The sequence below is a fragment of the Pseudovirgaria hyperparasitica genome (assembly GCF_010093815.1).
Source record: "Pseudovirgaria hyperparasitica strain CBS 121739 unplaced genomic scaffold EJ05scaffold_8, whole genome shotgun sequence".
Classification (NCBI taxonomy): Eukaryota; Fungi; Ascomycota; class Dothideomycetes; order Acrospermales; family Acrospermaceae; genus Pseudovirgaria; species Pseudovirgaria hyperparasitica.
In genome coordinates, this window is record NW_022985556.1 from 530,734 (window position 1) to 558,512 (window position 27,779).

General features: G+C 48.9%; 8 protein-coding genes across 8 annotated transcripts; 4 read left to right on the forward strand and 4 right to left on the reverse strand.

Moving 5' to 3' along the window:
• Nucleotides 1-2,015: 2,015 nt before the first annotated feature.
• On the forward strand, nt 2,016-3,095 carry EJ05DRAFT_500508 (uncharacterized protein; the record flags this gene model as incomplete). The annotated part of the gene is made up of 1 exon (XM_033747004.1): nt 2,016-3,095. One exon carries the CDS (start codon nt 2,016-2,018, stop codon nt 3,093-3,095), a length of 1,080 nt encoding a protein of 359 aa, XP_033600446.1.
• A 1,202-nt stretch (nt 3,096-4,297) lies between these two features.
• Nucleotides 4,298-8,071, reverse strand: EJ05DRAFT_476279 (Pkinase-domain-containing protein). Its single transcript, XM_033743993.1, has 2 exons — nt 4,888-8,071; nt 4,298-4,809 (listed from the first exon to the last, which is right to left on the reverse strand). Exons 1-2 carry the CDS (start codon nt 7,619-7,621, stop codon nt 4,535-4,537), a joined length of 3,009 nt encoding a protein of 1,002 aa, XP_033600447.1. The 5' UTR covers nt 7,622-8,071; the 3' UTR covers nt 4,298-4,534.
• A 2,346-nt stretch (nt 8,072-10,417) lies between these two features.
• EJ05DRAFT_500510 (uncharacterized protein) lies at nt 10,418-12,210 on the reverse strand (the record flags this gene model as incomplete). Its single annotated transcript, XM_033747005.1, has 2 exons — nt 10,418-10,467; nt 10,527-12,210. 2 exons carry the CDS (start codon nt 12,208-12,210, stop codon nt 10,418-10,420), a joined length of 1,734 nt encoding a protein of 577 aa, XP_033600448.1.
• A 1,055-nt stretch (nt 12,211-13,265) lies between these two features.
• Nucleotides 13,266-14,651, forward strand: EJ05DRAFT_500511 (glycoside hydrolase; the record flags this gene model as incomplete). The annotated part of the gene is made up of 2 exons (XM_033747006.1): nt 13,266-13,346; nt 13,398-14,651. The coding sequence occupies 2 exons, from the start codon at nt 13,266-13,268 to the stop codon at nt 14,649-14,651; spliced, it is 1,335 nt and encodes a 444-aa protein (XP_033600449.1).
• Nucleotides 14,652-16,288: 1,637 nt separating this feature from the next.
• On the reverse strand, nt 16,289-18,121 carry EJ05DRAFT_476282 (DUF453 domain protein). The gene has a single exon (XM_033743994.1). The coding sequence runs from the start codon at nt 17,857-17,859 to the stop codon at nt 16,591-16,593; it is 1,269 nt and encodes a 422-aa protein (XP_033600450.1). The 5' UTR covers nt 17,860-18,121; the 3' UTR covers nt 16,289-16,590.
• A 505-nt stretch (nt 18,122-18,626) lies between these two features.
• On the forward strand, nt 18,627-19,466 carry EJ05DRAFT_493000 (concanavalin A-like lectin/glucanase; the record flags this gene model as incomplete). The annotated part of the gene is made up of 3 exons (XM_033746086.1): nt 18,627-19,051; nt 19,100-19,332; nt 19,387-19,466. The coding sequence occupies 3 exons, from the start codon at nt 18,627-18,629 to the stop codon at nt 19,464-19,466; spliced, it is 738 nt and encodes a 245-aa protein (XP_033600451.1).
• An 86-nt stretch (nt 19,467-19,552) lies between these two features.
• On the reverse strand, nt 19,553-20,668 carry EJ05DRAFT_439405 (methyltransferase domain-containing protein; the record flags this gene model as incomplete). The annotated part of the gene is made up of 2 exons (XM_033741872.1): nt 19,553-20,386; nt 20,438-20,668. The coding sequence occupies 2 exons, from the start codon at nt 20,666-20,668 to the stop codon at nt 19,553-19,555; spliced, it is 1,065 nt and encodes a 354-aa protein (XP_033600452.1).
• Nucleotides 20,669-20,839: 171 nt separating this feature from the next.
• On the forward strand, nt 20,840-23,129 carry EJ05DRAFT_464940 (dynactin Arp1 p62 subunit RO2). The gene is made up of 2 exons (XM_033742760.1): nt 20,840-21,200; nt 21,254-23,129. Exons 1-2 carry the CDS (start codon nt 20,881-20,883, stop codon nt 22,800-22,802), a joined length of 1,869 nt encoding a protein of 622 aa, XP_033600453.1. The 5' UTR covers nt 20,840-20,880; the 3' UTR covers nt 22,803-23,129.
• Nucleotides 23,130-27,779: the final 4,650 nt, after the last annotated feature.

A 27,779-nucleotide genomic window follows, 5' to 3' on the forward strand; every position in this document is an offset into this window, starting at 1 on the left:
CGTAGTCGAGTCGAGAGGGTAAATGGAGGAGGGTATTAGGAGCAGCTAGGTAGTAGGTAAGTGGTGATGCGCCGGGAGAAGTGCGGCAGAACTGGGGTGGGTGGAGGTGGAGGTGGAGGTGGTGGCAGTGGTAGTAGGGAGTAGTGGCAGTTGTTGGTAGGAGGAGTAGTAGCAGTAGTAGGAGGAGGAGTACCTAGTAGCGGTGGTAGTAGTAGTAGTAGTGCGAGTAGTGGTAGTAGTGGTAGTAGTGGTAGTAGTGGTAGTAGTGGTAGTAGTGGTAGTAGTGGTAGTAGTGATGGTTGGTGGTGCAGGTCCGTCCGTCGGTCGGTCCAGGTGCAGCAGGTGCAGGAGTGGATGTGTGGGTGTGGGTGTGGGTGGATTGATGATTTCTCTCCTTCTTCTCTTGGTGTGCGGCGGGCGGCGCTTTCTCTTTCTCTTTATAAATCTCACCCGCAAAGCCCACTCGATACCACCCCTGTCCCGGTAGACCAATCAGCTGCGTCAGGATCAGATACACCAGTCTACTTTGGGCTTAGACTCCCGCTTCGCCGACATTTGCATTTTTTTCCTTCACCACCGACTGGTGAGATTCCACGTGCTGCAAATGGGCGTAAGAATGAGGGTGAGGGTGTGTGTGTGACATGTGTGAGTGAGTGAGTGAATGGCCACGTTGTTGTTGTTGTTGTTGTTGTTGTTGTTGTTGTTGTTGTTGTTGTTGTTGTTGTTGTTGTTGTTGTTGTTGTTGTTCATCAACTATTCCTCTCTCAAGACATGATTCTACTGCCAGGCAGCACTGCGACAACAACATGAGTTGCGAACAGCTGTCCTTTTAGTGATGGATATTGGGTGAACGACGTTAAGGGACTAGAGTAATCCTGCATTAAGCTCTCGCGTGTGCCCTACTATTATTATTACTAGTGTCAATCAATTTAGTGTGTATGCGCATGTGCCTGACTTCCTGCCTGATCTCTCTGCCTGACACTGCAAATATGCTGCCTGATCCCCGTCACCCCGGACCGTCCAGCTGTCACTTTGTCTTTCCTCTCTCCTCCTTCACCGATGATGCTGCTGCTGCATCCGCCACCAGATCTCGTGACACCCATACCATATATTCCCAATTTCATATTTCCACCCTCACATATTATTGGAGTGTCAGAGTCCGTTACTATAACATTCCTATATTGATCACGCTCGAGATGTGAGCCTATCATTCATTCATTCGTCATTATCATTACCATCATCATGGACCCTGACTGAGACTCACCATGCATCATCGAGACTCACCATGCATCATCCCTGTGCCTTTCCGGGGTGGTGGCCTGACCCTTGACACCGCCTCACCTGCATTGGTATATCCCATCCTGCACGTGACTGTTACCCATTGACGCCTCAGGCACCCTTCCATATCAACCTCAACCTCTTGCCTCTTTTCCTACTACCTACATACCTACCTTCTACCTACCTCTACCTACCTCTACCTATCTGTTCACTCTGCATCGTGGCAATCGTTTGACTTGAAAACCACTGCACTTGTGACTGCGAAGTCACTGCAACCTAACATCGTACTACGCTCTTGGCCACATAAGCCATGAGCAGTCAATCAGTAATCCACATCTCTATACATCCACCATGAAGAGACACACCATGCCCGAACGAGGATGAGAGTGTAGGCGACGACGGGGATACTCATCACGAAACTTTCCAGAAAGGACTGGCAGCCCAAAAAAGTACAGACAGCATCACGTCACATTCCGCAACCGAACATGCCTACTTCCATGTCTGAACAATGGGAATATGCGCCACCCACCTTCGAAACAGGCTAACAGGAAATATGCAACTTCATTGTCCGACATATTCAAGGCAATACATTTGCTTACTCGTTTTCATTTCTGGAAACCGGTTCGCAATGCCCTGTGTGGCACTGTAAACTGTACCTTAGCCTGGCCGAAGTCCGCTCCTCACTTTCACCTTCACCTTCAACAACCATCGACGAACAGTCATCCAGCCTGTCTACCATGCCTCTCTCTATCGACTCCTCCAGCACTGACAACACCGATATAAGCCCCTCATCTCCATGCCAAAGAGGTCCGTCACCACCGCCAGAAACACCCTCGAAGCAGCCTCTTACCTTCGACTTCCTCGGCCTACCACCTGAGCTCCGCAATCGCAGCTACTTCTACTACACCCAGTCTTGCCTATACCCACCCGAACATGAAGACGTGCCCATAGTAATAAATGAAGGTGACGAGCTCTGCCAGTACGCATGCGACTTCCAGAACCGGCTCTTCAAAATGCTCGTCAATCGAGCATCCTTCCAGCCTCCACTAGGGAAAGTCTGCCGCCAAATCTCCACCGAATTCACTCCCCTTTTCCAGAACAACACCGTACTCTGTCTCGGGCTGGTGGCCAGTGGCTCCTACGCCGCGAACTACATGGACGTAACAAAATACAAACCTGAAACCCCCGTCTTGTTCCGCAGAATTCATGTACTCTTTATGAATACTATCACAGTCGATGAGGACTACCTTTGGTTGCTACGCCGTTTGGTCGTTTCCCATTATGTCCATTTTGCCATCGACCTAGGGCCCCTCCCACCACCCACACAACCCGAATCTAACCCCAAATCCACCAACATCACCCCCAACCCCACCAAACGCACCTTCACCGTCCACGCCATATTCAAAACCGAACAAGCACCGCCGCTCGACCGATCCGCCGTAAACCTAACGCGCAACATAGCCCTCTACCTCTGCCGCTTCCTCGCCGACCGCCTGGCAGAGCAGCGCGCCCTCATCCCGCACCTGCCCGTCTTCACCGTATCGGCCCTGGGCCTCGCCCTGGCCGCACTCGGCGAGGCCTTTGTCTACGCAGAGGACTGGGTCTCGAACAGAGAGTCGTTCCTCAAGTATCGTGCCCGCGGTCTGTCCTCGTACGTACCCGCGTGGGAGCAGCCGGAATTTGTACAGTCCGTCTCCTCCGGGCGCGGCGGTGGTCTGGTGGTGAAGGAAGTGCGGAGTTACAGGCCCGACTGCTACTACAACAAAAGTATCGGAATGAGCACAGACTGGAGATCCGACTTTTTGTATTCTTCTTAGAACCCTTTGACTCTCTCTCTTGGCACTTTTGATTTTCTTAACTCTTTTTTTTTTTTCTTTTCTTTTACCCCTAATTGGGGGATTCTATCAAAATCTCTCATCTACTTACCTACCTACCTATCTACCTACCTATCTACCTCTATAGAGTATCTAAACACTATACTAGCTTATATATATATAGACTATTTTTTCATATATATATAGACCGACATCTTCGTAGGAGATTTATAAGGACCTGTTATTACTTTTGTACTAAAAAAGGAATTTCTTCTTCTATTCTGTCTTTAGAGAGAGAGAGAGAGAGAGAGAGAGAGAGAGAGAGAGGGAGAGAGGGGGAGAGAGAGGGAGAGAGAGAGGAGTAGGTTTAGAGCTGTACGTACTGCACTGGGACTGATTAAAGTATTTATTTACTATAGAGCGAGCGAGGGAGGGAGCATTATGCGGCAAGATAGATATACATACACACACACAAACGCACACGCACACAAACACACACGCACACAAACGCACAAACACACACACACACACACACAGTGTCAATACAACACACAGTCTACATCACCACTCTCTCCATTTCTACATAGCTACTCTGAGATAATCCCTTCACCCTTTCCCCTTTCCCTTCCCCCTCTCCTTTCCCTCCACCATGGCCATCTACCATCCATCATCATCCATACCCATATCCACACCCATCCTCCCACATCAAATCCCCCAGCACAGCACAGCAGCATGCAAACCCCACCCAAAACGCACGCCGAATGCACAAAAGACAAAAAAAAAAACGAACAAAAAAAGAAAAAATAGACCATCAAATCCAAAGGAAAAGAAAGCGGCGCGCTTTGTTCAACACCCCACCAATATACCCTTGTCCTGCCCTGTCCTGTCCTGTCCTTTCTTTATTCCTTTCCTGAAACACACATCCACAGACACACACACACTAAGCCGTGACGCCCAAATTACAAAACTGACAAAGATGGCGACAAAGAGGGAGGGGGGGAGGCAGTCGATTCGGAGGGCGGGGGGGATAGAACAATGCTAGTATGTATAATGACCAGTCTCCGCGGCGCCTGCTGCTTGTGTCAAAGAAGCAGCCAGCGAGGCAAAAGACGTCCCGTCTATATGCGAGTGACAACGTGTTGTTCCGAATACAAAGAAAAAAGCCTGCTTGGAGACAAGAAACGGCCAAACTAAGACAAAAAAAAAACTGGGAATGCGTGATTTGCGCCAAAGCCTATTACGGAAACAAGATATCTGCCGAGGTTTCGAAAGAAGAAAAAAAAAGTGTCCGAGGATTACACACTGATGTAATGAGATGGTAAGTCGGTCGTGGCGAGGCATGATATTTGCCCTCTTGAACAATTCAGCTGCGCTTCACAGCATCAGGCATAGTGAAGCCGCTTGCCTCTGTGTATACGGTGCGGTGCGTTGCGTTGCGTGGTCTATTTCTCAATCTGCATGTGGCACCACGGATGTTCTAGCACCTGGCCAATGGTGATGCGATTGTCGACGTCGCGGTTCAGCATCTTGCGGATGAGGTCGATGCTCTCGTTGCTCATCACGTACGGAACGCGCAGATCGTGATCCATGATCTCGTCGATGCTATAGAATGGGTTTTCCTTGTAGACGATGGTGTATAAGAGAATGCCGAGGGCCCACACATCTTGCTCTTTGCCTCGGTAAGATTTACCGGCAAGGACTTCTGGCGCAGCGTAATCTGTAACTGTGTTAGTGCTGATTTGCTGTAAGACCCTTGGTAGATACTATGGAGTTATATGAGACAGGTCGTGCTTACCTATGGTCCCGACAAAGACGTCAAAGGGTCCATTCTTGATATATGCTGCGCTTCCAAAGTCGATGAGCTTGATGTTGCCTTCGCCATCGAGAATGACATTCTCGTCCTTGATGTCACGATGCACAACCTTTGCTCTGGTATGGAGATGATGTATGGCTTCGGCGACCTGGATGAAGATGTTGCGGCATTCCAGTTCCTCCATATTCACTCTCAGCTCTATGTAGTCGAAGAGATCCATGCCGGGCAGCCCATGTGGCACCATTTCGATGTAATAGTTGACATCATCCTCAAAGAAGTCGGCCATCTCGACAATGTTTGGGTGCTTGAAGCCGTCTCGTCGTAGGTAGTCGAGGACGTGGATCTCCAGCGGAACCGTTCCCAGTCTGCGATCTCGGGTCCACGTATCGACAAGGATGCGTCGCTTAGTCACGTACTTGATGACGGCCTTCTTGGAGTTTCCCTTGTATCGACAAAGCTTGACTTGGCCATACGCGCCCTGTCCCATCTCTTCTATTATTGCGAAATCGTTGATACTCTTCTTCCTTGGCGGCGCAGCGGCCGCCAGTGTGGTTTTCTCTGATGCGGCGCCGAGTGCGGCAATGTCTGGCATGTTTGGTACAGAATCAGATTGGGCTTCTTTCAGTTGTTGTGACAAGATTGAGATTGGTAGTGGCAAGGCTTTTGTATCGGCGTCGTCGGAGTCATCGGCCTCTGGGGCTGGTGCAGGAATGACTGACTGGCCTGGTGATGGCTGACGGGGTGGTGTGCCTGGCCGAGACATCGGCTGCGTGACGGGGCCGACCCCGTGATTTGTAGCGTGCAGGTGGCGCGAATATGTCACCCACAACGCATATACAATGTCCGAGGGCTTGCTTTGTACACTCTCTTCATCCTCTTCATGCCTTTCATCGAGCGTGTTTGAGCTAGACTTTGTCGGCGACTTGTCGCTTTTGACTACGCGCATCTGTACGTCCACCATGATTTCCGAGCCATCACGGTGCAGCGCAGGCAACCCACTAGGCTTCAGAAATAAAGAGGCCGCCGCATCTGTTTTGCCTTCGCGCATCGCCAACAGCGCCCTTGCACGTCTGAAGCTGTGTTCCGGAATCACAATGCCGTCAACCAGGTCAACATTGTCCTCGTCAGTCATGACACCGAGGATGCGATCGAACGAGGGAATGAGCTGGTTAACGTGCAAGCCCTCTGGTTTCGCCTGACCGAAGAGTGCCGAAAGGAAAACAGTATTTGAGCTTGCGACTTCGAGAGACGCTGCACGGAGGACCACGATGCCTGCAATGTGCGGGAAGCTGGAGACGCGAAACGTCGGCTCGTTGAGCATCGGCTCCACGCAGATTGGGATGTTGATGCTGTTGGATGTATGTGCGGTGAAGTTGCGCAACTCGTTGATTTTATCGTAGTCAAGTGCGCCCGTATTCGTGCCTGCCCGTTTTGGAATTCCTGGTATTAACCTCTGGACATCCATGCCTCGTCGGATGCGATCACCACCCCATATTGCTCCTGTTGCACCAGAACTCTTCACCACGCAGCCAACCTCATCGACAGTCAGTTCGACGACATCTTCTGCAATCTCTTCTAGAACCCAAATCAGTCCACCACGCTTCTCTTTGACCCACAAGCTGGCAGAGCCAACTGCCCCGTTGCGTTTCTGAATCGGTACGACATCTCCACATAGGATGACGCCCCGACTTTTGTGAGCCGTGTGGTTTGGGTTGGCCTTGGTGGTGGTGGCACGGCTATATGAGGATCCAGCCCCATCGTCTGTCTGCGATCGGGCTTTCGAGATTCTGGACGGCGGTTTCTTCAAAAGGCGAGCAGTGACACCATTGCCCATCGCGAGACTGGCGACAGGAGGTGGGTGGTTTGGATGTACTGGTATGTCACGTTTCGTGGAGCCCAAGTCAGGGTCTTTAAGCTTCTCTTCTAGCCATTTCCGACGTTCTTCTCGTACCACTTCTAGTATACCGAGTTTCCGCACCTCTGCTCTTGTCACTCCAAATACCAAACATGCGAGATCGTTTGCCGAAGTAATGGTCCAAGGGTATTTTGCGTCTGTTGTGAAGATAGCTTGTGCCGCTGGCGACCACCGGTTGCCGTGACCATGTGGTGCTGGGTGTCCTGATGGTGGAGCTATAGCTGACATTGGCTGAGGAGATGTGATGAGGGCGCTTGGTTGTATGATCTGGTCGAGTTTCGGGTCCTCCCCAACAATGTATGGTTGTGCGAGTGCGTCATTGAGTTTTGTTTGTAGAGTAAGGGGCCCAATATCAGTGTAGGTTCGCTTCAAGGAGGCTCGTGGACCACGACCCGAGGATCTATGTGATTCCGGTGACGCTGTAAACCTGAAAGTGTGAGGGTCTGCTGTAGGGCTGATGAGGTCTTGGTCCATAACGGTAGCACTACTTGGCTCTTGCATTTGTGAAGAGCTTCCACCGGACACTGTACGGGAAGTTTCGTCAGACGATTGCCCCTCTCTGATGTCAGTCGGACTTTCAGATCGGAAAAAACTCTTTTCGAATATGTTCTCTCCACTCGCAATGGCTGGACCAGTGATGGGACCAAGAGCTCCGAGCGCAGCTGCATTTGACGCATCTTGACCTATGAGATTCGCTCTTTGCAACAATTCCATCATACTCTGAATTTCTGTGTCGCCCGTGAGCTTCGCCTGAGCTTGCAAGATGGCTGGATTGTTGGCGGCCCAACCCTTGTCTCGCATGAAATCTATGCTTCTCTTTAGCACGTTCTGTCGGCTATATATGGACTCTTCGGATTGGTGGGCGAAGGAGAAAGAATGGAGCGATTCGGAGGGAAAGCGTGTCAGGTCTTCGCTGAAATTGAATGCACCGGGTGAAGTAGGCCCAGAAGGCAACGTTGACGACGGTCGGCGAGAGGGAGGGAGTGATAGGTTCAAGGATGCTGCACGTGAATTGGATGCAGTGCCGGTGCCTGCATTTGGCTGTACTCGAAGCGAAGGTTGCTGTCTTATGCGGCGAAGACCTGAGAGACCCAGGCCATGTTCGTGCTCGGGAACTACAGGGGACCTGGAGACCCCAAGAATGATTAGAAGGAGAGAAAGAGAGGGGGCACTGGAGAGAGAGAGTCTTGTGCTTTGTTTGCCTTGTCAAGAGCTACGTCGAGTGTTGTGGGCGGGAGCCAAAGTTCCAGGTAGAAGTGATTGTTGAATGGGAAAGTGGTTGGAGGAAACAACAGCACGTTTAGCACGGGAGGACCCACCTTGTCATACGGTCCATGCTTCCAGCATCAAAAGACATGCGCTGCCTCTGCGTGTCAACAGACAATTTAGCAGATGAGGCGTGTGCAGGCAGATTGCCTGCGCTTTTTGTCTTTTGCAGAGGGAGTTCGGCTGCGAGGAGGCCCGGCGAGGGCTGGGATGCGGGTGCGAACGAGGGGCTACTTGAAAATGAGAAGTCTAAATCGCGCCGTGGCATTAGTTAGCAGACATTCCGGCGGTACATCAATCAAGCTCTCGTCTCCTCCCGACGACTGAAAAAAAAGCCCTCAAGTTCAGTATCGACGCGTTTGTGTGGTTTTTTTTCGCGTTGTCGCCTATCAATGACGCCCACACGGCATTGGCGGTCTGATCGACAAGCTCATGGACGGCAAAGAGGCTTGCGCAGGACAGGTGGGAGGAGTAGGATCCACGTTCATGGTAGTCAGAGCAGCACTCACCATCATGAGTTGGCAGGCTCATCACAATCGAGTCCGCAACTGCGGACGACGGCAGCGAGATCGTGACGGTGGGAGTCGTGGCAAGCGGTCGGTCTTCGTAGCGTTCGGGTTTGTGCTTGTGTCGCGTTGAAAGGATAGGCCAGCTACCGAGCAAGGGATAGAGGCCCGGAGAGGGACAGACAGATAGACAGACAGAGATCTATACAACGGCACCGCGAGCACGGAGTAGGGATATGGAAGAAAAAGCAGAGAAGAGGTCGGATGGGGATGCCAATTGGGGTGGATTGACTGTGTTCAAGTCTAGATCAGAACAGAACAGCAGCAGTACAGAACAAAGGTATTACTGTATGAGGGTTCCCACGGTTCAGACGTCCACTATTCTCACTGGGCTGGTGTTGGGGGGTCTTTTGAGAGGGGGGGAGGGGGGTGTGTCTTGGGGGAGGGGCAAGTAGTAGGCAAATCGGACCCTGAGGCCTGAGGTAAAACTGGAGACTGGCTGGCTGGGAGTTTTGCACAGTCGACAGCTGGGGAGGACAGGCGACCGAGGGAGAGACCCACAAGAGTCAGCAATGCTCGAATCGCGTGGCGGAGAAAATCCCGAGATCTACTAGGAGCACGAGCACTGTCAGAAACGGTGCTGACAGTAGAGTAAGCGTAGGAGTAGGTACCTCCTATGCAGTAGAAAGTCTTGAAGTACTCTGTCTGCCCTTGGTTACTTAGTTACTACAGATGGTAGACGGATGAAAGGAAGCCCAAACAGGAACCCGGGAGAAGAAAAGCAGCAATGGATGGCAGAGTGGGAAGGATTCGACACATATGTCTGACTACTGCACGAGGTACGGATCGAGATGGTAATAATACTGGCTGTTAATTGCTGCTGCTCCTAATAGATGAAGAAAGCTAGCAATGACTTTCGGAGGTTGCTATGACTATATTCCATGTACTTGATTATCGTAGAGTATGCTAGATTATCACCATGCATCACTAATGCTCACTCACTGGTAATCTGGTACCTCTACTCACCACTCACAGTGCCCGTCCGCCACGGAGCAGTCTCCTGTTGCTGCAGGCCGTCAACCACCTCCGCCCTTATAATTTATTATACAGCTCTCGCCATCTTTTGACTTGTCAGTGGCACAAACTTCTCATCCCTTGATTCAAATGTTATGCCGGTCCGATCGGATTGAGTACCAACCTGTCTGGAGCTGCGTGCGGCGTGTGGCGTGCTGCAGTGCTTGCTGTTCGACTACCGGTGTGCCACGACAGCCCTCGTGTATTACAAAATGCAGCTCTCAGGCGTCTTACAACAACGACGGCGTCGCCAACAACACCTATTCTGTCACATAACTTCGACTTTGGTTCATCCCTATACAAAGCAATGTGCACGTGAGGTTTATGTGAGGAGGCTGTGGCGATGCGGACAATTGCTGCTCCCTCGACTCGTGATGCAGAGAGGCCCGCGTATAGATCGTGTAGTCAGTATACTAGAATAGATGGTACGCATGTGACATGTGCTCATCTGATCAATAGTTGGCTGAGCTGAGATGGATGATGGATGATGGGATCCTGGTTGTGGTTTTGCTTTGTGCTTGTGCTCTATGATCACGGGAGCCCCCCGCTGCACTTTCTCGGCCCGTGCCCGCGAGGCGCCGAGCTGTTACACGAAGCCTCCGCCAATTGGCTGCATATATACCTCTGTCAGCATTGTTGGGACGCGATCATTATCTATCCACAAACGTCCTTTGACTTTGGTGGTTGGAAGAGCACATTCTCGGATCGCTTCGTACTGGACTACCTACTTTCTCTGGCTCGACCAAAGAATTCAGCGTTGTCGAAGCGATCCGTGATGTTCCTCCCAAAAGTTGCGGCATGCTATCCAGATCAGCCCCATCCTATCAGTCAAGTGAGTATATACTGTCTAGATTGCTTACCTCGATGCATGCTGGTCTTTTCAATCCACCATTCGCCAAAGCTGTCGTCCACATCAACGTCGACTTTTGAAACCCTCTCGTTCCGCTTGAGCCCACAGAGTGCGCACTGATGTGGCGCCGTTATGCCGCCCTCACCATCTTTGATAATTCTGACTGGCATGGCTTCCTGGATCTCGGGGACGCTACTCAGGTACACAGAGGGGTTGACTGAGTTGACACCTGCAACAACGGATCGCAGTCTGCCAAGCTGCTCGCGCCATGCTCGGACAACATCGAGCGTCTCTCGGTCTTCTCTAGCTGTTTCACTCTTGTCAACCCCGGTGAGTTTCATTCCGGAAGTGCCACGTGAAGACGCAGGTCCGATTCGCATGCCTTGGGATAGGTGAGTGTCTCTTTTCCAGCGAGACTTCCTGCCAGCAATGACACGCGCGGCAACGATCGCAAGTAGCAAGTAGCCCCGGAGAAACTCGCCTACAGCCGGGTCTGATAATATGCGTTTCTTGAGATTGTGTGATTGAGCAGCCAAGGGTTTGAAAAGTTTATCTTGGGCAGTGGCGAAGAGTGGTGGGAATACAGACAGGAGAACGGCAGGTGGAGGTACATTTGTTGGTGGCAAGCTTTCTATCGAGGGCTCATAACCTAGAGGTGGCTTGATCGAGGATGTTATGCGGGACACACATGTATCTTGCTCAGTATTTGCTGGTTTGGGAGGAGCAGTAGTCGGCTCCCAGTCTGCAAAATCATCCCATTCTTCGTCCTTGTGTAGAACCTTGGCCTGTGGCGGCCTCGATGCCATAGATGGGTCATCTTGAACACTTCTCTTGGGAGTTGAAATCAGCCGTTTCGCTAGTGGATGAGATACCGACGCGCTTCCCTTCTGGTGGTCACCTTTACTGCTCTGCTTTCCCGTGACAGGAATCAGAGTATCTGTCGCAGTAACAGTAGGTGGTGGGCCAGTGTTCTTCGAATGCAGGCCAAAGCTCAGCACGTTCATGCCGCTGTTGAGGCCCAAGAGATCACTGCCAGTTGCTGTTGGAGTGACTGACTGCTCCAACGGTGAAGTCACTCCGTCTTCGAAATCTCCAAAGTCATCATCATCCTCATCATTCTCTTGAACTGCGTCAAAGAGGACATCAGGATCAGGTGCTATCTTGTCGACCTTAGCCTGCAAAACAGGAGCTGATCTGTCAATACCACTTAGTCTCGTAGGCGACGATGACGAGATATTGCTCCAGTGCAATGACGATGCTTGGCCTGAGTCGTAGTCCCGCTGTGGAACAGTGGTTTGGTTTTGCTGGATAGTCGATGCGGCAGGTGCAATGTCTAGCAAATCAGGCATATACTGATTCAGCGAAGCAAGCGATCTAACCTCACTGGGTGAGTTAGAGTCTTTTGGCTGCTGAGGTGCATCCTCAAAGTCCCCAAAGTCTTCTTCTTCGTCGTATTCCTCGACGTCTTCCTCAAAGGGTGCTTCAGCTTCATACGCTGAAAGAGCTTCTAGGATCTTTTTCCCAGGCTCAAAAGTCGGACCATGTGGACCGCGAGGCTTTGCAGCCTCAGATGCTTGGAATGCCTCGAAAGAAAAGGCGTTCTTGTTGTTCGACGCAGGCTTCTTCTGCTGTGGCGGGGCAGCTGGACGCTGTTCGGAAGGATTTCCAAACGCCTCTAGTAGGTCGGACGACATGCAGCTACCTTATCACTGGCGCTGGATAGATGGTATCCAGGGAAATGCTTGTGGTTTCAAAACAATAAACCAGGGCTTGGATGGATGGCATCCGCAACATCTCTCTCGCGTTTGATGACAAGGACGTGCCTAATAAGCGGGACTAGGCTGTTCCAAGACTAGCGTCAGACCAGAGGCAGATTAACGACGTTTCATACAACAACAGTCAGTAGGACTCACTAAAACTCAAGAAACTTTGACCAATCATGTAGCCTTATGAAGTACTATGATTCGTCTTATGTTCGAAAAGTAGAGACTTCTTCTGCATCTTTGCTCACCCTGCGCTGCAAACTAAAACTGATAACAATATGATTTAGGTATGGAAGTTATAGGTACACGTCGTGAGAACTTGACTGAAAAGAGGAATTAGTAGCTTTTCGCGACCTATGACCACTATTTCCCGGTCCAGCTTTCAGATTTCTTGTTTCTCCCTACTCCCATTTCACATATAGCTTCCTTAACATCTGTAACAGAATGGCAGAAGCCAGCTACGATATTGCATCTGGCAGATACTGGTTTCTTACAGTGGGTCATACATTACAGAGTTGTCTGCCCGTAAGATTCTCTCTGTGACGGCATGAAACCCTAATGCAATATCGTTAGCCTCAAACACTAAGGGATCGGCTTACATCTTGAGGGCGACTCGGCATCTACGCATGCAGTCCAGAACATGTTTGTCACTATAATAGCATGGAAATAACTTAACGAGTCAGAGCAAGTGGGTTTATGAAACAATCTGCCCTTTTGAGCCACTCAGAACCGTCGGTCACCACCTAACCTCTGTAATGGTAGGATCACAGCTATAGCATGGCCTTCAATTCTTTGCGGGGTACCGCTCCGGAGTAGTCCGGACTCAATCTAGTACTGACAACCGCTGGGTTTCAAACGTGGAGTGTAATGCCCGTCATCGGACGAGATATAAGGCTGTAACACTTGGCAATGCCATGACTAGGTCATATACTCATAACTAGAGGAGATAGCCTTCACAAACCGAGCGGGACTCTTCACTGATCACCATGGGTATACTCAAGGTCCTCACAGCTCTCCTCTCGACTGCAGCAGTCGCCAGTGCTGGCGATGTACTTGCCCACGTCATCGTAAGCCGAATCCATTCATGACAGTCCCCGATCACACCTTAACTTCCTCAGATTGGCAATGTCGACTCATACTCCGTCAATCAATGGTCCTCCGAGATCAAAATCGCCCAAGCCGCCCGCATCGACGGCTTCATCCTGAACACCGCCGCCGACAAGGCAACCCACGAGTCCACCATCGCAAACGCCTTCACCGCTGCAGAATATCTCAACTTCAAGCTCGCCTTCAGCTTCGACTACCTCGCCCAAGGCCCCTGGGCTCCCCACGACGTCACCGACCTCCTGAACCGCTACGGCCAGCGTAAAGCCCACTTCAAAGTCAACGGCGCCCCGCTCGTCAGCACCTTCGAAGGCCCCGGCAAATCCGGCGACTGGCCATCCATCCGCGCCTCCGTAAAAGGCGGCATACACTTCGTCCCAGCCTGGACATCTCTCGGCCCCTCCGGCTTCGCCGCCGACGACAAGATCGGCGTCACAGACGGCGCCTTCAGCTGGGACATGTGGCCGCGCGGCGCACACGACGTCTCCGCCGCCCAGGACCACAGCTGGAAGAAGACCGTCGCAGACAAGACCTTCATGATGGGCGTCTCGCCCTGGTTCTACACCCGGCTGCCGAGCTTCGGCAAGGCCTGGCTGTGGCGCGGCGACGACATGTGGCACCAGCGCTGGCAGCAGGTCCTGGACGTCCAGCCGGACATTGTCCAGATCGTCACCTGGAACGACTATGGCGAGAGCCACTATATTGGCCCGCGGACGGGCGCCGTGCCGCCCGGTGCGGACGCATACGTCAACGACATGCCGCACGACGGCTTCCGCGACTTGCTCCCTTACTACATTGCGCGCTACAAGGGCGAGTATCCGCGTGTCGCTGAGGACAAGATCAATATGTGGTATCGTCTGACTGCCGGCGAGGCCGGTGACGTGGGCGGCGTGACGGGCAATAACTGCCCGTCATCGATCAACAAATTCCCCGATGGCAGCACTTGCGTGGACCCCAAGCTTGTTGCGCAGGACAAGGTGTTTGTTACCGCGCTGCTGAAGGCGCCGGGCTCCGTCACGGTTCAGATCGGTGATAATCCTGCCGTCACGCATACGTTCTCGGCGGCGGGTGCGCAACATACTAGTCAGAGCATGAATGGGCAGACTGGCGCGGTGAAGGTGCACGTTGTGAGGGACGGCGCCACGGCGGCGAGTGCTACGGGTACGCCCATCTTGGCGAGGCCGAAGGGGCAGGTTGTGAATTTCAATGTGTGGAATGGTGGGAGTAAGAGTAAGGCTGGGAAGAGAGCGGAGACTTTCCAGGCGTAGGCAGGCCTATGTGAAGGGAGTGCTCGGGCAGTGCTCCTAAGGCGTCCAGCCAACCACCCAGTATCAGTTCGTATGTACATATTTGAACTCATAAATAGATCGCCCTGTGCCATGGTCTGTTCTGCACGATATCCACAACGCTCTTTTGCTCAGCCCCTATCCCCACTTTCTCGATCAAGCACACCTAAGGTTTGCCTATACACTATTCTACCATCGACATTTTCATGTTTACAACATGCAAAGAGCGTGGAATTCGACACATCTGTTAGTCTATCTAACCACACAGCAGAAACAGAGGCACACAAATCTTATGAAGCTCTATCAAACAAACATCCCAAACGCTGGTTATTTGGGGGGATTTGAATAGTCTGGAGAGTGAAACGAATATGAAATCGCTGGGCTTGGCTTGATTGACGTCTCAGGTAGGATGTATGCATACATGTACATATAACCAACACTAACGGCGCAAACGTCTCGAAAGAATGTCGTATACTCCACATTGGCTGCTTAACAGCATTCAGTAGATGACTATGTATCACACGAATAAGTCGCTAGCTCAATGAGAGGAGTGCGGAAAGCGGTATTATAGGGCTCTCAGATATCCGTATATTTAGAGGAAGCATATGGCTATGCGTTTTCCAATGGACGATGCGAGGTCGCAAGCTTGAAGGACCAGTATTCATGCACAGGGCACCGCGCTATGATACAGCACATAACAAGGAACACGCAACACACAACTGACGTCGAGCGAATGGATGTCTACATATATCCCAAGAGGTACAAGTAACAAGTTCTGATAAGACCAGCAGAAGAGTCCCTAGTCAACGCTGGAAGTAGGGAGCGAGGGTAGGGAGAGTGAGCGTGTTAGTAGCAGAGGTAGATTCGATAGAACACCATCACAAAAGATATTCTTCGTCTCCAAGCAGCGAGAACGTGTATTGAAATACCACGGATCGCGCGTCTTCACGCCCGGACATTGATATTCTTGGATTATATCCTGAGATCCGTGAGCTGAAATTCTGAGCGGAGGATATATCACTGGAAACCGGCTATAGCATCCTGACGACAGCAGCCTTATACGTCAATTCTCAGTACCGACGCCGGATTTCACCGCTCTGATCTTCATGGCAGGTGGGATGATAGCTAATGATATACGCTAGCAGAAGCATATAGATAATGACATCTTCGCAGCTCACTTTTATTCGTCACAAACCATCACATGCAAGTTGCCCGCACAGCCGGCAGCAGCAGCGCCATAGGCTCGAATGTAAATGTCTTTGTCGTCCCTGGTATATCAAGATGCATCTGACAGCATGCACGATCCGATCGCCACTGCGGAAGGATCCGGGTTCAACGTCGTCGTACGAATTGCTTAAAACCGACTATGAAAGGCCCAGCATCTCGAGGCTATAATGCTATGTACGTATGGATGGATGGGTGGTCAGCATCCGCAGAATCAATGCGTAAAATCTCCACACCACACTCATCTGCTGATCACATCGCACTGGATCTCACGATAGACGCTTAGTAGGGGGCGGTCAAACGGGACGCATTGATGCAGCTGATGCCCTCGGCGATGCAAGTTGACAAAACAAGAGCAAGTGAAAAGACCACGCAATGACGTTCTGTGCGTCGTGGGAAACGTAAGATATATTGGTGTCCTGGCGGTGCTAAGCACAGATGGGGTAGCATCTGACCGTCAGATTTCCCATCTCACTCACACATTACCTTCCATAAGAAGCGGATACGTATGCGCTGGCCGTCGCACAACTCCCCCCTCTCCCCCAAAGCTCGCATGATGTTGCCGCGCGCCTCTGCCGATCCGGGGTATTGCGAGTTTTAGGTGCTTACCCACGTACACAGTTTTTGGTGCCACTACATTCTGCAGGCCCTGCAACCACGCCCTTACATGCCGCATGCACATCTTGTTCTACATGTTCTACTTCCAGAATACCCTGCCCTCCATGATTCGCCGTGCCGTGCGGTATACCGTCGCACAGGCCAAGCGGCCATCACTTTCGAATTGCGCGCCAACGAGCAGTTTTCCACTGGCGTGGCCTACAGTGATGCCCGCGGGGTCCACGAGCTCCTGCTGAACACAGGCAGCGACAACACTGCCAGGCACGCGAGCAGCGGCCGCGATGGAGAGTGCAACGGTGATGGGCACGGCTTTATGCGGCTGCCCGACGGAGAGCGCACGTATGAGCAGATCGACTGTTTCGGCGGTTTGGTTTTGTGAGATAGCTCGTGAGTTAGTTGCTGGAGGACCCACGAGGCCAATTTTAGGTACGCTTCCGGGGACAGCTGCGGGGGAGTCTGCAATTCCCATGGCGACACCTGCTTGACGACGGAGACTGTTGAGTTGGGAGAGAAGAACCGGGTGGGTATCAATCTCGTCGGGGGTGATGTTAGCTTCGACGTTGAGGTCTGCTGCTCTGACGAAGCAGCAGGGATTGCCGACATCGATACAGGTCACATTGATGCCATCGAAGACGTCGACAGGATTGCCAGTGGGAAGCAACTTCCCAGTTCGTGAGCCAGCAGGGTCAACAAAGTCCAGTTGTATTCTTGCAGCATGGCCAGATACGCCATCGATTGCGAACTCTCCAGATGACGCAGCTTCAGAGCCGTCGTCTGAGATGAGGAACGTTGAGTGGATGATCTTTCCCGTGTTCGTGTTGTGAATCCGCACTGTTGTTGTGTTGTCTGACCCAGTAGTCTGAACATCTACCAGGCGCTCATCGACAGCAAAGGGCCCAACTGCACTGGTCATATTGCCACAATTGCTCGAATAGTCGACGTCATCATCCTTGATCCCAAGGGCCACAAAGGTGTAGTCCACATCTGCATCCTCTCGAGATGATTTACCGACGACACAGATCTTGGAAAGACTCGAAATGCCACCACCAAGGCCATCCAGCTGACGACCATGCGGATCAGGGCTCCCAATCACACCGCGAAAGATGTCAGACCACTCTCCCCGGTTCTTGGGAAGATCATGTTGCTTGAAGAAGACAGCTCGTGAGGTTCCGCCACGGTAGTACGCTGCGGGTAAGCTGTTTTGGGGCCTGACAGCTTGATAAGACTGGGCCGTCGAGAACGATCGTGACATAAAAGAGTGAAAGTGAAAGGAGTGTGATCTGCTTCCAGCAAGGGGTAAAGCAAGGCGGCTGTGCAATCTCATTATCCGCATAGCGTAGTTTGCCATGAAAGAGAATCTTTTGCGCCGCACCCTGGACAGATGCTGTTCAACCTTTGATATCTAGATGAACCAAGGACAATTGAGGAGAAGGTTCACATGGTGTGTAGTCCAGCAGAAGGTGAAACGCAGCCAATCCGGCAGTGTCCTAGAAATAGTGCTGTTGGTCGACGTTGGGAGAATGTCCGGATGCGGTTTGGCTGCCGTTTTTGCTGCGTTTAGGATGGATCGGACCCGCCCCGCCCGTCAAGCTGCTGGCACGGGCGGAAAACACCCGCAAACGAAATAACAACAACGAGTCATCAGATGCTGCAATGCTGCACTCCAATGTTCGTATTATTCCTGACACGCAATCACGCTCTCTATTGCGCCCATCCATGACTATCCATACAGTGAGTCGTCGTACAAATGCCACATGAGCCTGTCATCTCGGAAGCATCTAATTGCTTGCCTGTCTGGGAATAGACGCAGACAGCCTCTTCTAAGCACCGATTGCGAAGCAAGGTATGGAGTGAGCAAGGTCGGGAAGTATGGCTGGGTTCCCTTCGCCGCCTGTGCCTGCTTTGAAACAGAAGTGTGAACGAAATTGACGTACGTTTTGTGCATCGTAAGGGCGTTGTATTGAAACATGTATAAGTAGCCCATGCTCATCAGAGAAATATGCTGTGCCGCAGCAACATTACTATCCAGTATTCCCACTTCACTTCTTATCCGCATCTTTCTTCTCAATCATGCATTCGACCTATATTCTTTTGCTGGCTTGTTTGGGCTTTGCCATGGTGCAAGCTAGCCCCATATCAAAGCCACAAGACCTCTTTGGGCGTGGGAAGCAGCTCGCCGAGCTTTGTGGCGACGCCCAATACTACCGAACATCCAACGGATATGGTCTCAATAACAATGCTTGGGGTGCGGGCTCAGCGACGGGGGGCTCGCAGTGTACATGGTTCCAGGCCCTGACCAAGAAGGGTGTTGCCTGGCGCTCGACCTGGGAATGGCAAGGTGGTGAGGGCATGGTGAAGAGTTATCCATACGCTGGCAAGGTCTTTACTCCAAAAATTATCGACAAATTTACTACTATGGGCTCCTATCTCGCCTGGAGTTACGACAACGAAGATATTGTCGCCGATGTTGCATACGATCTGTTTAGCAACTCAGACCCCAAGGGCGGTACCACCAACGGCGAGTTCGAAGTAATGATCTGGTAACACGTTCAAGTCTCTGCCATAACACCCGCTAACCGATATTTTAGGCTGGCGGCGTATGGTGGAGCAAGACCTATCTCGGAAAGCGGCTCCCCGGTAGCAAGTCCAAAAATCGAAGGTTATACATGGGATCTGTATGATGGCTACAACGGGGATATGCACGTCTACTCCTTTGTCGTTAAGGATGGCCCGATAAGAAAATTTGGCGCCGACGTCAAGAAGTTCTACACGTGGCTTGCCCAGAACAAGGCTTTCCCTATTGCCTCTCAATACCTCATGAGTAAGTGTTCGCCTATCTCTTGATTGCGTGTGATCACTGACTCGGCCGTCCTAGCCTTTCAAGCGGGTACGGAGCCCTTTAAGGGCTACAGAACCACTTTCAGCGTCGGAGAATTTAACGCTATCCTGAGTTGAACCGGCCGAGAGCGCCAATCCTTGCTGGCCACAAGTGATGCCATCACTATCTGTCTTTTTTATACCATGGCATTAAGCGATCTGGATCATGGCGTTTTGTTTTGGCCTTCGAGAATGTCCTTGATACTAACCATCCCACTGCCTCGCTCGAGAGGTTCCTGTTGATTTGGGCCAGGTTTCCACCCGATCATGTAAATTAGTCTAAAGGTTGCAGGAATGCTTCCGTCCTCGTTGCCATGCATCTCTTTGTATATAGCTTCCGCCGCCATCAAAGTATCTCTTCGAATCGCTCCCATCTCTCGTGACACCACTGCATTAGACTCTCCCATGGCTTGCAAATCCTTCATTAGAGCAAAGCTAGATGGATAGTCCACAACAATGTCGTCCACGTCTACAGTCAAGAGCTTAAATCCTGCTCCTTGTAGAAGTCCGCCGATATCACGAACGTCTGCAAGAGGAGAGGTATGCGAGCCTACACCTCCTCGTGTGTCAAGCTCTGCGAGCTGCAGTGATGTGCGCAGCTCGAACAACGAATCGCCACCAAGCATGACCCCCATGAAAGGAGCGTCAGGTTTCAGAATAAGGTTGATCTGCCGGAGAAGGTTTGGGAGATCGTTGATCCAATGTAACGACAGACTGCTCAGCACAGCATCGAATGTTTCAGCACCATACGGCAGTGTTTCCTCAGTCTTCAACACATCTCTAATGATATCAATTTCGTTGTTGAAAGGCAGGTCCTCGTCTCGATAGAGCATAGATGGGGACGAATCCGCGGCTGTCAATTTACCAATACGAGTCTTAAGTGGCGCAGAAACTGGGGCTGTCGAGTCTATGTCGATACCCGGCAGCGTGAGAGTACGCGCGATGTTGCAAGCATTTGCACCAAAGTCGAGTACATGTGGGAAGTTGCGATTGATGTCCTGCCAGAGAATCAGCTTTCAAGTTGGAATCACCGTCAGGGCCTTACTCACAAGTAGTCTCTCACATAAACGCGATGCCACTTCGTCTCTTATATAGTCAACACTTCGGCTTTCCTCAACATTAGATGCGCTTTTGTCCCGTTGTAACCACTTTGTATGTCGATTGAAGACTTCCAAGGTGGGAGCTCCCGGGGCCTGTATAGCATAGCTTCGAGCAGTAGTAAATGTCGCAGGACGCAGGCAATTGCGTCTCACCGAACGGGGCAACAACGAGGATCTCATATTGGAATCTCACTAGACAAACAGGCACAAATAAAGGGAGCTTTACCATCCAGTATCGCAATCATGAGTCGCAGAACAGAGAAGACTGGAGGTTGACGCGTGACGTCGACGATAAATGTTTCAAACGCACGGACCCGCCTACTCGCGTCCCCGGACTCCTTCCGCGTCTGAAAACATTCGACGCCGTCCGTTGTCGAGCGTCAGCGCTCAACATGGCGCAGTCGTTCCCTTATACGTACTATTCATGTCCATGTTATGATGCAAGCGGTGCGATTCCTACGTCTATAGCCGCAAAACGAGCTTCACAGCTCTCCGCTGGCTCTGCACAAGACGATGACGAAGATGAGCAAACGTTCGACCCGCAGTCTTCGCGCGCCAACTACTCATTGTTCCCGATAGAACACCTCCTCTATTGTGCCGATTGCAAACAAATACGATGCCCAAGATGCGTCACAGAGGAGGTACTATGTTGGTTTTGCCCGAGCTGCCAGCTTGAAGCAGGAAGCTCGGCTGTCAGGGGTGATGGGAATAGGTTAGTCCATAGCACCCAAAGTCGAAATAAATGAGCCTAAAGCTGTAACATAGGTGCCAGAGAAATTGTCTCAATTGTCCTGTCTGCATTGCACCAATGCAAGTATCCTCACTCAAACCATCGGTCCCCAATTATCAGCTTTCCGATGAGGAGGCTAGAGGGTCCGACGGACCGTGGATTCTACAGTGTCTGTACTGTCAGTGGACTTCTCTTGATATTGGAGTCCATTTCGAAAAGATCAGTGGGATTGCAAAGCAGTTGCTGGACATCAAGAATGGCGGGGAATTAGTACCACCACAAAGAGAAAGAGACAAAGACCGCAAGCTGAAGATTGATCTCCTTGACAAAAGAAGGCATCCAGATGACTATAGGCCGGAAGAACGACCGAAAGCAGACGAAGGAAAGCATCTCCAAGCGGACGATGCGGCCCCTACTGAACCTGTGGATTTCGACGAGCAATACGCAAACCTCCTTGCATTCTATCGTTCGCAGCTTTCTCGCGAGAAATCATCCAATGACCATAGTCGGCATTCGAAGTACTTGAGCCGATTGCTTTCGGCGACTGGTCGCGCCAGGTCAAATGACACAAAAGCACGGACTATGACTGAAGCTCGCAATGTGGACGAAGGTCTGACACTCGTCTCCTCTAAATTTGAAGCCCTCAAAATACAACGAATGAAAGAAGGAGGTTGGGAAAACACTGTCGATGCTACTCAACGCCTCCGTCAAATTAATCCCACTGTTCGGTTCTCCTCCGAACTACGTCCTTTGCCAACCCACTTACGGACGAAGCGAACCAAACGCTGCCGACAATGTCGACAAATCCTATCACGACCAGAGAACAAGGTCGTCTCACATCGCTACAAGATCAAGTTGCTAGCGCTCAACCAAATCCCACGTCTCTCCATTCGAGCGCTCGCCGCGCCGCCTTTGCCCTTTCCTGGTGCAAGTCTTGCGCCTGGTATCACACCATTCAAGTACGACAGTCTAAGTCCATTTTCGACAACTCAGTATCTCCTGACCCTCACAAATCCTCTCTTCGATCCCATAAAAGTGACGCTCGCCACGCCATCCATGACCTCAGGACGCATACAGTCGAAGATAACAGTCCTCTGCCCCCAATTTGACGTTGGCGCAAACACAGATGTCTGGGACGAAGCACTAGGTAGCGGCTCGGCGCGCCGCGGCGATGCTGTGGCACCAGGAGGCCCCGGTGCGCAAGCGCAGGCTGAAGCCGGCAAGGTGTGGGACAAAGGCCGCAATTGGACGAGTGTGATTCTGGAGGTCGTACCAGGGCGTTTTGTTCCGAAGGACGATAAGACTTCTGCGCCCGAACAGGATGGTGGAGTTGATGACGATGAGGATTACTTGCGAAGCAAAGGCTTGCGAGAAGACGAGGATGTGCTTGAGATACCCATATTTGTGCGCATCGAGTATGAAACGGAGTCCACGGCGGTGGAAGATCGAGAGAGGGGGACTGCCCTGAGTGCGTCACTAGGCAATGCGCGGGGAGATTCGCGTGGAGATGCAGGAAAGGGAAAGGAAAGGAGAGAGGAAGCGTTCTGGTGTGTGTTGGGTGTTGGAAGGATTGCTTTGGGTTGAACAAGTATATCAATGGCTAGAGCAAACGAGCTACCAATCGATATGAGAGAGCTCTAGTTTCTCCTCTGCCATTGAGCTATGTCTCATCTTCTTGTGACCCTGTCTAGAAGCTGCTCTGAAGCTGCAGAACGACCTATAGTTCTCAGCATGGGCCTAGATTCTCACCTTCTCGTCGCTAGGACTGGTCACCAACTGAACTACATGTGTTTGGCTGGTTTGGGCGACTTGTGAGAAGATCAAGTCGCCTGTGTGACTACCGAAGCGTCAGTCTGACCCATAGCCTTTGATGCAGCCAGGATTACCAATAGCATCACATACAAAGCACATTTAATATTGATTGATCTATCTCCATATAGCACCCTAGTCGCATCCGAAACTCCTCTGCACTAATTATGTGCAAGTCATCGTCTAATTAAGATACGCTGTTTGTAGACTCTTTGTCGACAGAGTGGCTCGGCCTTTGATTCAAATCTATGGAATGAAAAGCGTGGATTGCTGACAGTCAAGCTGCTAATCGAGGGTATTCGTGTACTGATAGGCTGAGCCCACGTTCTTCCTTGTGACCGCCGTCATATGTTAGTAGCACTCCCGTACATAAACTTGTAGTTCTTGAATACCTTGGAGATTTCATTCTGGGCGTGGACTACCTCCAGAACAGATGTTGGTTTGGAAGTGACACTGGCTGCGAATGTACTGGAATTGGGCTAAGTTTCGTAGGGGTGACCAGTTCGTTAAAATAGGCGGCGAAGACGTATTCAGGGACAGACTTTGAGAGCCGAAATATCTCAACAAAACTACAGCTGTAGTTCTTGCTATGTGTTAGTCAGATGTGAGTTATCCCTGGAGTATCGCAAAATGTGCCAAAGTTCACGAATCTGGGTCAGAATGTACGACAACACTATGCAAGGTAGGAAGTCATGACATAAAGATCAATGTTGGTGAAGAATTATCTCCAAAACCTACCCTTTTGCGTAGCCTTACATAAAGAAAGTTTGACATCCTGAGGCTACTAAGAGATATATCTATACCATCTAGTCTCTCACGGCGGATCGATCGCCAGTATAGGGACCGTAGGAAAGATGATTTCTGCTCGTCAGCCGTGATCTCAACAAATCCTCTGGCGATGAAAGGAGCGGTTATATCCGTTGTGGATTTATCAACAACAGCTTGTGAGTTGTCTCATATGAAAAGTGTCCCTCCCATACAGAGCATTAAACAACGCCATGGTTGTATAGTGGTTCCCAGTAGTGGTAGATCCCAAAAAGACTTGCGATTTTGGTGACATCCATGTTATATATAAAATTAGGTAGGGTTCAGCTACAGCGCTGAATTCGGCTTGACTCACGGTTGATCGGAGTAGTAGCTTCAGCCTACGAGTTCGAACGGAGGCTATGATTCACTTATACGAAACCATCTGCGTATAATTCAGTTCAGAAAATATTGAGTCCACAGGAACGTTGAAAGACATATCTGTAATCCCAACGTCATCAGAAGAAACAACACTACCCTTCTCATGACTCCTCCTTCCATATACATTTTGGGTGAAAGAGAAATTGATTACCTTGTTAGATGATGGGTCTACACGAGAGTTATATTGTGCAAACACCTTGGTGATAACAAGAGAGGATCTTGTAGCCGTATAAATGCACTCGCGTTTCCATAGCTTCGGTCCTTTTGGTTCGTCACAAGAGACTATACCCTACTCACTCTGCTACCTGGCATCCACGCATCATGTTAAGTCATCGTAAACCCTGGCTTGCCGGGCTGCTCACAGGCTTCTTAGTTTCTTTGCAGACGATGAGAAAGGATATGGAACCATTATTCGAAACGAAGACTCCCCCATGTGTGCGCTTCCCTAATATGGTAGTGTAGATTGTTGAAGTTCTAAAGAAGTTATATTGTCTAAGTCCTTAAGTCTAAGAGAGACGACTTAAGTATTCTACGCTAATAGCTAGTGTAATAAATAAATGAGAGAGTAGTTCCTTCTATACTCCCCTATACTTAAACCATTCATTATAGACTAATATTAGTTCTTAACTTCTCTAATATTAGTATAGGGAGAGACTTTATATATATATCCGCTAAGTTCTTAGTAGAAGAGACATAACGAACCTCGAAAACCCTATATATATATTTCTTACGGACGAAATAAAAGTGTATAGTAATATACTTAGAACGAGTATTAATCTATATATTCTTAATTAAAGATATAGCTATCTAATTATTAGTAAGTAGCTAGGGTAGATAAGGAAGAGTAGATCTAGTAAGTTCTATAATTAAATTAATAGACTATATAAGATAACTTATAGTATTTAAGTAAGCTATATATTCGCTCTTATATATAGACTTCGTAACTATATTTTATCTTTTAGTGCTCTAGATAAGTATATTTCTATACTACTAAAAAATATATCCTAAGAAAGACCTTAACAAGCTAGGGTTAGATCCCTAGAATATATCTAAAAATATATATATAGTAGGAGGTTCTAGAGAGCGTTAGAGTACTAGGGATAAGCCGCTTATATACTTTATATATTGGAGAAGCTAGTATATATAATTAATGTTAGGACTTAGCCTTAGATAGAACCTAACCTATATGTACCTTAGCTAATAGGGTTAGGAGGTAATGTAAAGGGTAGTAAATAGTTATATACTAGATAGATTAGCGTCCCTTTATATATATACTCTTAGATTTCTACTAAAAGAGTTTAATAGTAATTTATTCTATAATAGAATATATGTTAGGCACGTGGCCTGCCAGTTGATTCTACATGTGTATAGTAGTCGTATATAAGTAGTGTGCTCCACCCTTGAAGTAGTAGCTTTAAGATTCGGTCCTTTTAGTGTAGTTGGTTGGTACGTGGAGCCCGCCTCCTTATAATATACCCTATTATTCTATCTAACTATACTACTATCTAATAACCCTATTCTTATATTCGAATTACTCTCTATATAGTACTATAGTTAAGATAGTCTAACTAGAACCAAGAAGGTCGATATAATCTACTATAGAGATAAGTAATACTATATTAAATAATAGGGATCCTCTATAATTAGTATTAATTCTAGCTATTTCTAACTAAGAAGTAGAAATATTAGACTAAATCACGGAGCTTTTAGATGAAGAAATAGTAGATATACTAAGTAACTTCTAATAATATAAAGCCGGATAATAAGTCGTAGCGGAGCCATATAAGATATTATAATAAACTATTACTAAACTTTAGAAATATATCGCGAATTAGGCTCGAGAGATTTAAACTCTTAAAGAATAGATAGAACGCGCGAAACTTCTTATAAAGAGATAAGAACTTAAGGAGTCTCTTAAAGAACTACGCCGAATAATAGTAGGTAGATAACTTTCTATACTAATTTAGGCGGAATTAGTTTACCTACTATTAGAGTTATAATAATCTACTATATTTCTAGCCGCTTTATTACTAATTTTATAAAGAGTAAAGACGTGGGATAGTAGTCTAATAGTTCATAGAGAGACATAGAAATGTATTTATAGAGTAATCTTACTCTTATACAAGGTTGATTCCTAAGAAGTAGGAATTAGTTTATACGGTCTACTTATATAGTAACCTCGCTTAACTTAGCTAACTTAACCTAGCTCTGGCCACTACGTGGCTATATAGATTAGAATAGTCTATATAGATCTATTATAGTTCCCGTCCTAATAATATCCTTCTTCTTTTTATACTTCGCCCCGAAGCACTTAAGTATATATAATCCTAAGTCTCTATAATCTATCGTGTACCTATATATCCGTAACTAAGTTCCTATAATGTTATAACTATCCTTAATATAGGTAAACTCGAGATTCTAGTTTACTTTTACTAGTTTATACACGCGCTTATCCCTTACTTTATAGCTACTACCTAGAATATATAATCGCCACTTTAGTCGAGTATATATTTAGCTTCGCTCGCCTTTAATTTTATTCTCTAGTATATCTACCTCGCTCTTAAGGTAAGTCGTTAATTTATATACTATCTTCCCTAGTTTAGGTTTAGAAGGGTCTATAGTAGTCTATTCTTATTAGAACCGGTCTAATATAATCTATTCGCGTTATTATAGTTACTGATTTAGCTTCGTTAATCGCCGTTAAGGGTAGACGAATATTCCTTTCTTAGATCTCTAGCTAACGTATATATATAGATATCTAATACTAGTTCTATCTCTAAGCCTGCCTCCTCCTCTTATAAGACTCGCTCTAAAGGTATCGCCTCCTCCCCGGCTACGCCGGCTAAGAAGCCTATCTATTACGGTAGTATAAAGGCGCGCTCTAAGTTAGAGAAGAGAGTAGTTAGGGCTACTACTACTACTACCTCTACTACTAATATAGCTACTAGTCGCTCTAATCTAGGTAATCCTAGTACTAAACTTATAGATAAAGTGGTCGTAGATTCCCCTCTCGCTCTAAAGCGTATACTATCTACTCTACCTTCTCTAGAGGATAAAGAAGATCTTATTATAGATAATAATCGCGAGCCCTCGCGTTTACCTACGCCGCCGCCTTACCGCTCTTTCTTCTAGTCTAATATAGACTAATTTAGTCGCTCTAGGTTCTTTTAGGACCTTAATATTTACTCTAAACCCTAGCCTACTAATAATAAGGTCTAGGTCGCCGAGGATACTAAACATGGTCATGGTTTACGCTATAGGAAAACGGCGAACTATAGTTCGATATACTATAAGTATATTAAGGGCTATACGGCCGGCTCTAAATATCTCTTTCGCTCTAACTCTAGTATTAGCTACTACTCTACTAACCGCGATAGGCCTATACGCCTTATCTTTACTCTACCTACCCGCTACTACCGCTATACCGTGACTAGTAAGACTTATCTATAGATAAGTATAATAGGCTATCTTAATCTAGTATAATCTAAAGTAGTCCGCGCTAATATATTCTTAGGTTCCTATATATATATAAGATATATATAACGACCTTCGCGTCCGTGAGACCCT